This window comes from Lactuca sativa, chromosome 2 (genome assembly GCF_002870075.4).
Source record: "Lactuca sativa cultivar Salinas chromosome 2, Lsat_Salinas_v11, whole genome shotgun sequence".
Lineage (NCBI taxonomy): Eukaryota > Viridiplantae > Streptophyta > Magnoliopsida > Asterales > Asteraceae > Lactuca > Lactuca sativa.
In genome coordinates this window covers 149,510,674-149,525,417 of record NC_056624.2, presented here as the reverse complement: position 1 = coordinate 149,525,417, position 14,744 = coordinate 149,510,674, and the positions used below count along the sequence as shown (strand labels likewise).

The 14,744-nt window shown below is 34.2% G+C and overlaps 1 protein-coding gene across 3 annotated transcripts; it reads left to right on the top strand.

Annotated features, from left to right (window-relative positions):
* Positions 1-5,587: 5,587 nt before the first annotated feature.
* Positions 5,588-13,361, top strand: LOC111909683 (protein HASTY 1). 3 transcript variants are annotated; one of them, XM_023905460.2, is made up of 22 exons: positions 5,588-5,765; positions 7,036-7,137; positions 7,428-7,571; positions 7,673-7,753; positions 7,831-7,900; positions 7,991-8,061; positions 8,149-8,312; positions 8,400-8,471; positions 8,561-8,795; positions 9,080-9,142; positions 9,231-9,500; positions 9,598-9,711; positions 9,836-9,962; positions 10,035-10,204; positions 10,316-10,417; positions 10,489-10,592; positions 10,660-10,939; positions 11,018-11,253; positions 11,329-11,796; positions 11,893-12,187; positions 12,780-12,963; positions 13,093-13,361. In XM_023905460.2, exons 1-22 carry the CDS (start codon positions 5,658-5,660, stop codon positions 13,170-13,172), a joined length of 3,540 nt encoding a protein of 1,179 aa, XP_023761228.1. In that variant the 5' UTR covers positions 5,588-5,657; the 3' UTR covers positions 13,173-13,361. The 3 variants fall into 3 exon arrangements, with proteins under 3 accessions (XP_023761228.1, XP_023761229.1, XP_023761230.1); XM_023905461.3 differs by lacking the exon at positions 5,588-5,765 and adding an exon at positions 7,270-7,356 and having other exon boundaries at positions 7,067-7,137; XM_023905462.3 differs by lacking the exons at positions 5,588-5,765; positions 7,036-7,137 and having other exon boundaries at positions 7,526-7,571; positions 7,825-7,900.
* Positions 13,362-14,744: the final 1,383 nt, after the last annotated feature.

Genomic DNA, 14,744 nt, shown 5'->3' with positions numbered 1-14,744 from the left:
ATAAGGGGGGGGGGGGGTATAAGGTTATTGCCTATAAAATAGTGGTTTAATGGGTGTCCACTCTCACTCACCGCTTCCTTGACTGGTGGAGGGTCGTTAGCCGAATGAGTAAGATAGGACATTAATTCTCATTAACAGTATAATGAAAATACCAAGCAACTAAACACTTATAAATTCTTAATCTTAGTTACTTAGAAAAAAAATGTGAATTTGGCGCTAACCCATAAAATTACACTTTGCACCTTGTTAAGTCGTTAGTGGAGCGTGTGTGGTTACCCGACACGCTAATCTGGGACTGACAATGTGTGACAAAGGGTGGTTTGATGTTAATCATGGATCAATGGAGCGTGTGTGGTTAACCGGCACATTGATTGGATGATTTGTAACATTAAGTGTACCAAACTAATTTGCATGATTATTCACACCTTGTTTGTGATCCTCGTCATCCCAGTCACAAACTTGAGAGGGCATAATCGAGATTAAACATGCCATTGAAAAGTTCAATGAATCTCAAAAAAATCTAGGAATTTCAGTTAGTAAACAACTTCATTTTCTTAACAAATTCCAACAACTTTGTTTCTTCCTCATCATTTTATGGTAAACAAGTCTCAAACTTGCTTAGTAGCTTATTAGATCTCTTTATCATATTTTTATTGAGTTTTTGGTCCAAGAAGCTTGATCTTTGGGATATAGACACCCTAAGTGAGTGAACCACCAGATCTGGAATCATTAAGGGCTTTCATGGCATAAAGGTGCAAACTTTATGGCCATTGAAGACCCATGCAAGCCATAGGATGTTATTTTTGGCCTTTTAAGCTCCAAAAGGCCATGCATGGAGTGAAAGGTGGAAGCTTTATGTGTTCATGAAGTGTTTAAGGCCTAAATCTTTGTTTGTATGTTATAGTTTGGTGCAAGTACGACTTGTGGACCAAGATCTAAGTCCCAAAGAGTTAGGGTTTGAGCTAAACCGGTCGAAAGAGGGTATTAATGGGTAAAGTTGGAAACTTTACCCTTAAAAAGACGTTTTTAGTGTGTATGAGAATGAAGAAGCTTAGATCTGAAGTATAGAGGCTTAATCCGTTAAGATGACCCAAACAAATAGAGGAACTCATCGAGTCTGTAAAAGTACTCGAGGAGTTGGGTTGGAATGTCCCGATTCTGAATATGATAGAACTCGACGAGTCTGAGGATGACTCAACGAGTTGACTCGCTTTATCGCGACCATAAGTATCCAGGGAACTCGGTGAGTTAGGAGGATGACTCGACGAGTTGGATCGCGATTTCAGGACTTTTGATTTATAGAGCTCGACGAGTTGATGGGTCAACTCGGTGAATTGAGTCAACCCGAAACATTGACTTTTACCAGCATGTTGACTTTGACTAGGGGTAAAATGGTCATTTTATCCTAAGAAGGATTATCAGATTTTGACCAAGTGTTATTGTGATAATGATAGTTGGGGGAGTCGTTGGAGTAGCCGTGAGAGATTCCTCACGCGAGATTTCACAGTTAGTTTTGTGAGGTGAGTTTGCCTCCTGGTGTGAATGGGTCGAAGGCACCAAGGTCGGCCTGTATATGTTTGATTAGTAGCTGAGTGTGGGCGAGGCCCGTATCTCATAGATAGCCGAGTGTAGGCGGGGCCCGTATCTAATAACATTACTTGAGTATGAATATAGGGCTAAATGATAGATTGATTATACTTGTTGTTTGTGTGATACATGTATGTATGTTTAGCAGTTGAGTGTGGGCGGGGCCAGTATCTCACAGTTAGTCGAGTATGGGCGGGGCCCGTATCTCGTAGTCAGCCGAGTGTGGGCGGGGCCCGTATCTCCTTGAGTGTGTGTGTATGTGGGGGGGGGGGGGGGTATCTCTTAGTAGCTTGATTATATTTATGGTATGTGGTAGTTTGGAGAGACTCACTAAGCTTCGTGCTTACAGTTTTCAGTTTTGGTTTCAGGTACTTCCGCTAGTAAGGGGAAGAGCTCGGGACGACTGCATTGCACACACCACAACGTTTAGCCTGGGATGATTTACTTTGATATTTGGACATGTGATTTTGATACAGTGTTTTGATATGATGTTTTGAGATACCATCATTTATGTTTTTAATGAGATGATTTGGATTACTATGGTTTCATTTATAAATTAAAAATGAAACTTTTGGACCGTATTTTTGGGATGTTACATGAATTGCTAATAACATAATATTTGATAACCAACTTTAATAATCCGTAATTAGTAGTGAACCATAGAGGAGAAGTAGATTCAACTAAACATAAATGTTTTCAGCAATTGACTGAAATTGTTAGTTAAGTGTTTAAGTTTGTCTAAACTTGCAAAATCAGATAAAAACCAATTTAACTTTTGCTTGTTTTTAGGTTAATTTTTAGTAATTAAATTAAATAATTAAATTTGTTCCCAGTGTTTGATACACGACTGTTAGTGATATATTATTTGCGAGAAGGTACACTGCCTTAAATCGTAATAGTTAATTAGATAGTTGGTAACACTAATAGGTGTAGTAATATTATGTATCAATTATGTTCAGCATGAGGATTCCGGTAGCAACAACACATTTGTTCGGTTATCTCGGATTGGGGTGAGTCTCATCACTGTACTCGTGGGTCGAAGACACTAATGCCGACCCACTAGGATCTGTTATGCTAGTTATCTTTGTGACTCTTGCATGGTATGTTAGGCTAGACCCATTATATGACGAGCTAGATCCATTTGTATGTTGGGTTGAGCCCATGGATCAGGAAGGGCTAGGCCCAATGTATGTTATGTAGGATGCTAGCTGCCTTTGTGACTATTGCGTGGTATGTCGGGTTAGGCCTATTATATGCGGATTAGGCCCATTATGGTGGGATGGGCCTAATGTGAGGGCTAGTCCCAACGATATGTATAGTATATGGTATTTTGAGGAACTCACTAAGCTTTGTGCTTAGGGTTTTATGGTTATGGTTTTAGGTACTTCCGGTTTGAAAGGGAAGGGCTCGACTTTATTTCAGTGCATCCACCCATGTTTTCGCAACTTTATGATTTTGAGATTGTACTCTGATAACTATTTTTACTCTAATATACTTTTGAATGATTGAAAAAAAGATAAATAGTGTTTATGATTAATTTAAAAATGAAAAATTTACCTTATGATTTTTGGGGTGTTACACATAGTGTATTATAGTGTATTAGACATTATGAGTTTGACAAAATTATGTTGGCCTCATGTTGATTGTTAAAATATGACTATAATTATGGGTGAGGTCAAACGAAATCATATATGACCAGATGTCATATGCACTTTTGTAATGGTAAAATTTGAAAAGAAAAATTATACTTTTGATGAAATTGCATGTATAACCCAAAAATTACAATCAAAATGACGAAATCGCATACCCTGAAAGTCCACCGATGGTTTCGATGACTATATGAGTCATGTCTTTATTATTATTATTATTATTATTATTATTATTATTATTATTATTATTTTTAAAATAATTATTTTTGTTAAATTTGTTTTCTTCTCAAATAATAACGATACCACCTCGTATACCCTCGTATGCGAAGTCAAATAATAGAAAATGACATATAAAACGGTTTAACATAACATCAAAGATCAATAATCAATTTAAAATGAAATGTTAAAATTGTTTGATTAAAGCCAACGCTTTAAAAATTGGTTCTAATCATTCGGTCGGACAAGGAACTGGGGACGATATCGTTTGAACAATAACCGACTTTATGTCAATTTCTAGACCAAATTGAAACCAACGATTATTTAAAAAATCGGGCTGTGTGATAGAACCGGTAAAAAACTTGTTTGAAACGGTTTATTGGACTTGAATAGTTAGATTTAATCATTTAACTTAGCCCGTTATAAAAAAAAAGTTCATTTCAAAAGAAAATTAAATAACTCGATCAATTAGGTTATCTGAAGTATACATAACTTAAGGCTGACACACACCACTACTAAATTAGTTGAACTCACAATTGAATTGATTGAATAGAAAACCGATCGTCTAACATCTAATCGGTTAAACTAAAAAACCGAATATGAAAATCTGATAAGAATACATTGGTCTATTAAGCCAAGCGGAGTGACACTCGCCAAAGCCACTCGCTTAGCTCGCCATGGATTTAGAATACCACCCCTTAGCTCTCGCTAAGGGGCTCGCCAAGCTCAAAGCAAGAAGTAAGAGAAAGAAACAAATAACTTTGATCGGGTGAAACATTTTTTTTTTTGGGATTGCAACATATAATCGGTGGTACATTCAAAGTAATATATGGTTGAAAATTAAATATCTCAGTTCTCTATCTATGGCCTTAGAGCTGGCAAAAACTGATCCAACCCACTAACCCAACCCGAACCCAACCCAAAATTAGCAGGTTGGGTTGAGATTTTCAACCCATTTATATTAAATGGGTCAACCCATCTAAACCATTTAAATAAATAGGTTGGGTTGGGTAAAAACTATCAACCCGTTTTCAACCTACCAACCCATTTAACTTTAATTTATATTAAATTTAATAATTATTAAAATATTATCATGTATTAATCTACGTATTAGTTTATAAATTACAATGTTTGTATTATTATTTATGTTTTAAAAAAATAGAATCCTAATTTCTACCTTTTTGCTTGACACCGACAACACTAACCACTCTAAAAAATCTCTTAGAAATTAAATATCTTTAATGTTATTTTAATAATTTCTTTGTATATGTGAATTGTGATTGTGCTTTTGTCATACATTGAAATTTTATTCAAGTATGTAACTAATTTAAGTGGTGTAGTCTTTAGTTAATTTATTTATTCTTTTTATTTTAAATGGGTCAACCCAAATTTAACTAATTTATTTAATTGGTTGGTTTGGGAATTGCATAAACGGGTCAACCCGATGACAACCCATTTATCTGAAAGGTTGGGTTGGGTTGGAAATATCAACCCATTTAAATAAACAGGTTGGGTTGGGTTGAAATTTTCAATCCAATTAATAAATGGGTTGAACCCAAACGCAACCCAGGTCGACTCATTGCCACCTCTATATGGACTCAACAACCTCAACTATTTATTTGTGATTTAATATATATATATATATATATATATATATATATATATATATATATATATATATTCAACTACCAATTCAACTAATATAAATTAAACCACACTCTCCCCAATTTACACACACAAAATACCATATCCTTTTCACAAGCTCTCACAATTTAAGAAAAAATGTCTTCATCTCAAACAAAAAAAAATCCCAAAAACCAATAAAAAAAGATCTTCAAACCTTCCATCACTACAAAAAATATTTTTTTTATTAAAATAAAGTAATTAAATTAAATTACAAAAAGTAAATACAAAAAATATATTTATTAAAATATAGTAATTAAATTAAATTATAAAAAAGAAAATATAAAAAGTTGAATGCTAAGAGTGTTATTACTCCTTGCCAAATATTAAGTGTAGGTATTAAAAAGAAAAAATTGATACCTCTTAGCCTTAGAAAATAAATATATTAAAATATAATAAGTTGTAAATTAAGAAAGAAAAGGTATAACTTTTTTTAAACTTAAAACTGTGGTTTAGAACATTACCATTGCAAGCTTTCCTCTTTCTAAAACCCTCACTCACACGTTAGTCGTTGCCGCGACCATGGACAGCAGTGGTACAGCGAGCGATGTTGCCCGAGCTATCGTCGCCGCCCTTGGCTGGAGCTCTTCGTCCGACGATCGCAAATCGGCTATGTCGTACTTAGAATCTGTATGTTCATTTGTGTTTTATTTTACAAAAAATTTCATCGATCTGTGAGTATATTACGTCCATTCTCTTGCACTATTCGGGTTTTGGTTGCAAAACGTGTTTATTTCGCAAGTTTGATCATACGCTGCCTACGAATCAGTGGATGTAGCGTATTTTGAAGATTTTTTTTAGCGTATGTGAAGTTATGTATGGAAATGCGATGAACGAACTTCTGCAATGTTGTGTTAGTTGTTAGTAATTGAGAAAAATTAATTTTAGGTTCATCTGAGGTTCCACATGTTTCACTTCTCAATAGATTTTGAAATTTATTTCATGTCACTTTTGAAAAATCTGTACATTCTTTTGAGGTTTTTGGCAAACTTAATCCTTCATATGATGCTAGAGTTGAAAGGTTTTACAAGTTAGAAATAAACTATCGCTAAAAGTATTGAGAAACAAAAAGAACAAAGAACTGGACAAGTGTTATAAAGAAATTATAGTATGAAGAATAGAAGAGTGGAAAGCTCAAAGCTATACATACAACTGTAGGCCTAATGTGAAACTTGATTGTGTTAAAGGAGAAGAAGATGTGCTTAAACTAATGATCAAGTTGTTCCAGTCTATGCATCACCTGCTACAATTTACACCTATTACTAAAACCTGATGTCACTGTTGTGGGTACTAGAGGGTCTAAAAAGTATTGGTTGCTGAGGCATATGATTATGTCATAAACCCTTGCCATCTATAGTTTTTAGTGGACATCATTCACCTCAAGTAATGTAGTCTTCATATTCTCTCTTGGATTATCAGAAGATCCAAGAGAGAAAGGAGCAGTGGCATTAACAACATAAGAATTATCAGAATCAGATATTCAGACTTGACGAAGGAGAAATTGAGTAATTGAAGAAGATGATGGACAGTGGAAAAGGATCAAATTCAGTCTGATACCATGTTACAGTTGAAAGAAGAAAGAGTCGGAAAAGTCTTCTTCATTGATTGAATGAATTGTTACAAACGAAATGAGAAACATTTATACACGTTTTAACTAATCACTAACAGAATGGTAACTAACTTAACTTTCTAACAACTTATATGCTTGTGATAAGCATGTGACTAATTACAAAAATCATAGCTAACAATTCCCTACATGTCTCTAGACACTATATGTGATTGGGTTTCTTTATATTGTTATGCAATGTCGATCTATGGAAAAGTATTTACTGTTTTACTATGGATATTGGTATCCACATATATTTTGCTTAATGAGCCTTAATTATCCTTTTTTCTATAGGTAAAATCTGGGGATGTTCGTGTTTTGGCAAGCACATCATTTCTTTTAGTCAAGAAAGATTGGCCTTCTGAAGTTCGTCTGCATGCATTCAAATTATTGCAGGTTCTTTTCTTACTTCTATGCTGATTTTTTCTTCTCATCTAGTGATGTAAATAAAAGTAACATGACTGTTTATCTTTGCCAAAACCCTTCTTTATCCTTTTTGTTTTTTGAGTTTTATAAACAAAAATTTAGGAGGCTGTAGGCACTTGGTCAGACTTTCAATGCTTTTGACCTGTTACAGATAAAACCTAACCCTGGCTCAAATCAACCCATTTTTAGGTAAATGGGTCAACATAACTGCCTCTAACAACAGATCTTTTTTTTTTTAATGATTATGTTATTGCATGCAGCATCTAGTGCGACTAAGATGGGAAGAATTGAGCCCTGAAGAAAGACGAGAATTTGCAAAAGTTTCTATGGATTTAATGAACGAAATTGCAAACAGTTCTGGAGAGTGGGCTCTAAAAAGTCAAACAGCTGCTCTAATTGCTGAGGTCTACTTCTATTTTCATTTTGAACTTTTTTAGCTTCATAAGCTCCATGCAATTGGTTTATTTGCTTTGTCATCATCATCTTGTATCTATCTTTGATACAGATAGTCAGGAGAGAAGGCGTAAGTCTATGGCAAGAACTTGTTCCATCTCTAGTAGCTCTTTCCAACTCTGGCCCCACACATGTAAAGAAAATCCATTTCCTGTTCTTTTTTATTTGCTTTTCACTAAATGTTGAAGCTGATTTTTGTTCTAGTTGTAGGCTGAGATGGTGTGTATGATGCTGAGGTGGCTTCCTGAAGATATCACTGTTCATAACGAAGACTTAGAAGGTTTGGAGTTACAAGTTACAACTATTCTCTCTTATCTTATTGATATTTCTTTATAAAATTCACTAATTTTTTTACTTTTAATCTATGCAGGTGATCGACGTAGACTGTTGTTACGTGGGTTAACTGAATCTTTGCCTGAAATCCTTCCATTGTTGTATACAGTAAGTATTGTTTATTGTTTAATTAATGGTTATGGATGTCTGTATTAATTTCATACCTGTTCTTATTTTATTACACTTTTCATTCAGTTATTAGAAAGACACTTTGGAGCTGCCATGACTGAAGCAGGTAGGCAACAACTTGAAGTTGCAAAGCAGCATGCAGCTACAGTAACAGCTACTCTTAATGCCATCAATGCATATGCTGAATGGGCCCCAGTGCCTTATCTTTCAAAATATGGCACAATCCATGGGTATGTATCATCTTTTTTTACTTTTATAAAAAACACTTCCACTTATTATATTCTAAATTTCTAACAACCATTCTTCCTTTCAACTAGTTGTGGCTTTCTACTATCTTCTCCTGATTTCCGACTTCATGCGTGTGAGTTTTTCAAGCTCGTGTCCTCTAGGTAAGCAATTGGTATGTTGGCTATGTTATAAGTTTATTGACTTTTTAGCCCCTGGTTTCACTTATTAACAACCAGATGATGGTCTGTAGGAGGAGACCTGCTGATGCAGATTCTGATTTTGATTCTGCAATGAGCAGCATTCTTGTCATATTGATGAATGTATCTACAGAGTTTTTACGGGTATCAGAGACAAATTCTGGCATTATTAGTGATAGTGACTTTGAGTTTGCAGAGTCTATATGTGAAAGTTTGGTGTCTTTTGGTTCTACAAACTTGCAATGCATCACTGGTGATAGTGAAATACTATCTCTCTATTTACAAAAGGTAATAGATCAACTAAAGAACTGCTTCTTTTTTACTTAAATCTGGACAAAAAGACTAAATGAGTCAAGCAAAAAACCTGGATTAATGTATTCAGACACAAACCCTTTACTCATATGTCCTTTTTTTTTTTTTAAATCTCAACCCCATTCATGTTAAACTTAAAGAATATTGTGAAAATCGTTTGTTGGAATGTTAAATGTGAGGGTAAAATGGTCATTTAATCTTATGTTAGAGAACTATAAGTGATTAAGATGTATGATCCTCACTTGAAAATGTTTTTGCAGATGGTGCAGTATTTCAGACATTATAAGATCGAGCTTCACTATCAGTCCCTTGTATTTTTACTGGTATATTAAAAGTTTCTGCAAGTAGTTTTTGTTTAGTGTTTTAATAACAGTATGTACTCAAAGATTCATGATAATGTTTGTTGATCAGGCATTAGTGAGAGATTCACTCTCGAAGCCAAAGACAGTTGGAGATGGGTCAGTTGACAATCTTGCCCCTGGTTCAGGGCAGACTGATAATCATAAAAGAAAGATCTTACCTTTTGTAAATGATGAGATATGTAGCATCATGTTGGATATATCTTTTCAGAGAATGCTTAAAAAAGAAAAATCTAACCCTGGAAATGAACTTGCTGTATTGGAATTATGGAGTGATGACGTGGAGGGCATGGGAGATTTTGGCCAATATCGTGCAAAGCTGGTGAGTATATATGTGAGGTCAAACTGGTCAATTAACCATCTTATATATCTATTCCATTTTTCTAACATTATTAAATTTTAATTCTTGGAATTTACAGCTGGAATTGGTTCGACTTATTGCTTCTTTCAAACCTCTTATAACCATTACCAAAGTTTCAGACAGAATCATTATGATCATTAAGAGCCTTCTTCTTTCCCCACTGCCTTCTCAGGTCTGATTATGAAAAATGACCATTTTACCCTTCTATCTAGAAAAATGACCACAGTAAAAAAAGTTATAGAAAGAAAGTTAAAAATGTAAAAAGACTTGAATACCTTTCTGAATTCAAATTTCAGAATTTAACTATACTAGAAAGCATGCAACTTGCTGTGGAGAATGTTTTGGGAGCTGTTTTTGATGGTCAAAATGATGAGAATGGGAGTGCTTCTGATGCTCAACTTGCTTCTTGCAGAATTCTAGAAGGTTCTTTTTTATACTTTTTTACTGTGTGTATACTCTCAGATCTTTTAACACACCATTTACTGTGAACTTCAGGTCTACTTCAACAACTTCTTTCTTTGAAATGGAGTGAACCTGAATTAGTTGAAGTTCTTGGGCACTATTTAGAAGCACTGGGACCCTTCTTGAAGTATTATCCGGATGCTGTTGAAAGTGTTATCAAGAAACTCTTTGAGCTCCTAACCTCATTGCCAATAGCTGTCAAGGTATGCTTTTCACTTTTTCTTTATACAAAAACAAAATCCAGTTTGACTTACTTTATTTAAATATTTACTTATCTACCATGCCTTTTTTTTTTTTTTTTTTTTTTAACACAGGATCCTGCAACTAGTAGATCTAGACATGCAAGATTACATATTTGCACAGCCTTTATACGATTGGCCAAAACTGCTGACACACGTCTTTTGCCTCACATGAAGGTAATTAATTAATTCAACTCACCTATCTCATAATATTTGTGATTATAATATTTGATATTTGTTGATAACAGGGCATAGCAGACATGGTGTCATATCTGCAAAAAGAAGGTCAATTACTTCGTGGTGAACACAATCTTTTTGGTGAATCATTTCTCATTATCGCATCTGCAGCTGGGTAATTCACTTTTAACCTTTTACTTTATTTCATTGATATTTACTAATTTTTATGTAATTAAATACAGACCTCAACAGCAGCAAGAAGTTATGACCTGGTTGCTTGAGCCTTTAAGCAGTCAATGGACACAAATCGAGTGGCAAAACATGTATTTATCCGATCCATCAGGCCTGGTTAAATTGTGTGGTGAAACACAGTTTATGTGGTCATTATTTCACACTGTAACTTTCTTTGAAAAAGCACTTAAAAGAAGTGGGGTTAAAAAAGGAAATCTGAATGTTAATAATTCTACTCCTTCTCATCCTTTGGCTTCTCATCTCCCATGGATGCTCCCACCTCTTCTCAAAGTAAGACTATAAATATATTTCAAAGTCTTTTAAGCAAAATTATATCTAAAAAAAATGTTTCTTCTTTTTTGTTCTCAGCTTCTTCGTGCTATGCATTCTCTTTGGTCGCCATCTGTCACTCAATTGTTACCTGGAGAAATAAAGTCTGCTATGATCATGACTGATGCCGAACGAACAAGTCTTCTTGGTGAAAGTACGAAAATGCCCAAGGGTACAATAACTTTCACTGATGGCTTGCAAAACACAAAAGACGGAAATCCAGAACCAAACGAAACCGATATCCGAAACTGGTTAAAGGGTATCCGAGATAGCGGGTAAGTTAAGTAACCATTAACCAATCTGGCATAATTACCATTTTGCCCTTAACAGTCTTTATGTATTGGATCTAGGTATAATGTACTGGGTCTATCAACAACAGTTGGAGACTCGTTTTTCAGATGCATGGATATTGAAGCGATTGACTTAGCACTGGTTGAGAATATTCAGTCAATGGAGTTCAGACATATAAGACAACTTGTTCATTCGATTTTGATCCCATTAGTGAAAAACTGTCCTTCTGATCTGTGGGACATATGGTTAAAAAGACTAATGTACCCTCTTCTTGTATATTCTCATCAAGCTCTTAGAATCTCATGGTCTGGTCTCTTGGATGAAGGGCGAGCAAAAGTTCCAGATTTTAATGGAGTTTTAGGTGGATCTGATTTGAAAGTTGAAGTAATGGAAGAAAAGTTACTCCGTGGCTTAACCCGTGAGATTTCAACTCTCCTTTCAGTTTTGGGGGGCCCAGGGTTGAACCCTGGGCTCAATTCTGAACAGTCTTCTAAAGATTCTAATGTCGTGTCAACCTCTTTAGTTGGGTATGTAATATGTTATATGTATAGCAGCACATGAGTCCTTAATATATTTTTTTAGTTTTTTAATTTGAAAATTGAAATAATTGTGGATTTGTGCAGGTTTCTTTTGAAGAACAAGGATATAGCTGTTCCGATGTTGAGTTTGTGTTTAGATGCTTTTAGATGGACGGATGGTGAGTCGACTATTAAGGTTGCATCCTTCTGTGGGGCTGTGGTCAACCTAGCTATGTTGACCGATAATGTTGAGCTTCGACAATTTGTTTGTAAAGATCTTTTTTCGGGGATAATTCAAGGTTTAGCACTCGAGTCAAATGCTTTTACTAGTGCTGACCTTGTTAGTCTGTGTCGAGAAATATTTGTAAACTTTTGCAAGGACGACCCTACACCCAGACAAGTAAGTAATTTTTCACTATTTTTTTTTTCTTTGGGCCCCACAGAACATAACAGGTTGTACTGCGTTCGACGTGTATTGGACTGGGGCCGAGACTCATGCCAATTAGACAAAAAAAATTTGCAAAACTTTTGTCCCACTCAAAAAGGTGGGACATGGACTCGCTCTCGGTCTCTCGTTTATGAAAAAAGACGTAAATGCTCTTCTTGTTCTCATCATCGAAAATATCCCTAGTGACCTTATCCAGTCCCGTCATGTGTAACGAACGCAGCCGTAAGGCTGCGTTTTTTTACACGGGACTGAACAAGATTTGTAGGGATATTTTTGATGATGAGTATGAAAAGGGCATTTACGTCTTTTTTCATAAACGAGAGACCGAGAGCGAGTCCATGTCCCACCTTTTTGAGTGGGACAAAAATTTTGCAAAATTTTTTTGTCTAATTGGCATGAGTCTCGGCCCCAGTCCAATACACGTCGAACGCAGTACAACCTGTTTTATTTTGTAGGACACTAAAGGTCTAAAGTTTTAAGCATTTGTATTAAGGGAAAGCTTAAATATTAAATCTTGCATTGTTTATTGTGAAAATTTGTATAGATTTTGCTGTCACTTCCTTGCATTACGCCTCAAGATCTGTTGGCATTTGAAGAAGCATTGGGGAAGACGAGTAGTCTTAAGGAACAAAAGCAGCTTATGAGAAGCTTGCTGTTGGTAGGTACTGGGAACCAGTTGAAAGCACTTGCTGTTCAAAAAAGTGTGAACGTAATCACTAATGTTGTAGGTAAGAAAGGAAGGACCTTCTTGAATCTAGAGATAACCATACATATGACACATGCATATATAAATATAAATAAAATCCACATCTATATTATGGTGTGTTCTAAAAACCCTCAATTTTGGTGTTTTTCAGCAAGACCACGAAGCTCAATATCTGCCTCAGATTCCAGAACTGAAGATGGAGGTGCAATCGGTTTGGCTGCTATTATGTAGTCTTGATTTGGTTGTTTTATGTAGAAAACGAGTTTTATTGAGTTTGAGATGTACACAAAAACGAATAGTTTTTGAAGATGTATCTAACGAGGTCTCTTCCTATTCCTGATGTATGTAACAAACCATTATATGATACTTACTTCACTAAACCATGTTTCCGAAATGTCAATGTTTTATTAGTTGTGTTTCTGGTTTTTGTGCCTTTTATGATTTTTTTCCCTGATACATTAGTATTATACCAACGTACTAAAAAATAAATTAATTGGTAATAAATTAATCAGAGGAACACAGTTGACGATAATACATGATTTGGATGAGAAAGTGATGGCTACCAAAAACGTGGTGGCCTAGCTGTTTGAAGTTTGTATGCTTTTTTAGTATGGTATTTTTGTTCTTTGCGCTTCTGGAATAAAAAATGTGTGTTGTAACAGTTATTCGAACAAGTAGGAGAGGCATCTAAAATTGAAGTAACTTTTGGCTTCTTAAATAATCCTGAATAACTGTGATGGTGATAGTAAAGAAATTCAACCAATAAATGGAATTATCTTACCACTGTAACTCTTACCACTTTTTGTGCGATATAGAAGTTTCAGAATGCTATATTTGAAACGCCCAAACCAAGAAATGGAATTATCTTTGATTTTATAGTAACATACTCATATTTTTGGTTTTTTTAGTCGGGTTTTTATTTTTTTTATTATTTTTTTATTTCTACACCATATTTATAATAGAGAAATTAAATATCTTTTTACTTTTGTTCCTATAAATCATCCAATCCAATTAAATGATGACATATGTTATTTTAGTATATTAAAATATCATTAAATGAGTATTAAATACGACACATGTTATCATTTAATTGGATAAAAAAAATTTATAGGAAGAAAAACGTAGGAGGATATTTAATTTCTCATTCTCAAAATACACCATCTCTATACTTTTTGACTATTTTCTATCGGTTATTATTATTTTTTTTCATTTATCAACTTTTTATGTAGCAATTCCCTACATGTCATCATTTGTAATTTTAGTTTACAACATTGTACTTATATAAAAGTATCAAATCAAATCCTTATCTTTTTAATAGGAATTGACTAAAAAGAGACCCTATTTTTTTATATAGACATCCTATTTGATTTTTAAGATTTTTTTTATTGGTTGAATTTGTATTGTTTTTCGAAAAAGTAAATTATAAATAGTTTATTATAGGTTGATTTTTAATAAAAATATTCATAGGATGTTTAAAAGGTGTCAAATTAGAAACACCTTTTTAATATGAGTAATAAGTTTAAGCAGTTGGGTTGGTTGATTACAAAATTCAACAAATATCTAAACCCTTGGTAATTATTTGACTAGTGCATTGCTAAGATTTGTTTAATTTCAAAAAAATAAAAAGAAAAAAAAAACCTCAAGGAATAAACCATTCGGAAAAAAAAAACAAAAACTTTTTCTAACATATTTTTTTATTTAAAAGAAATTAGTTTTAACGAATTTTTATTTTAGATAACAAAATCTTATAACAAATAATCAGGAAGATATACATTGAATTTATAATAAATAGAAGATTTGATC

What these genes read in the sequence shown, in the direction of transcription:
- LOC111909683 (XM_023905460.2), top strand. Translation starts at nt 5,658, where the DNA reads ATGGACAGCAGTGGTACAGCGAGCGATGTTGCCCGAGCTATCGTCGCC. An exon ending in CTATGTCGTACTTAGAATCT is followed by an intron (nt 5,766 to 7,035) that starts GTATGTTCATTT and finishes TTTTTTCTATAG; the next exon opens with GTAAAATCTGGGGATGTTCG. An exon ending in TTTCCCCACTGCCTTCTCAG is followed by an intron (nt 9,712 to 9,835) that starts GTCTGATTATGA and finishes TTCAAATTTCAG; the next exon opens with AATTTAACTATACTAGAAAG.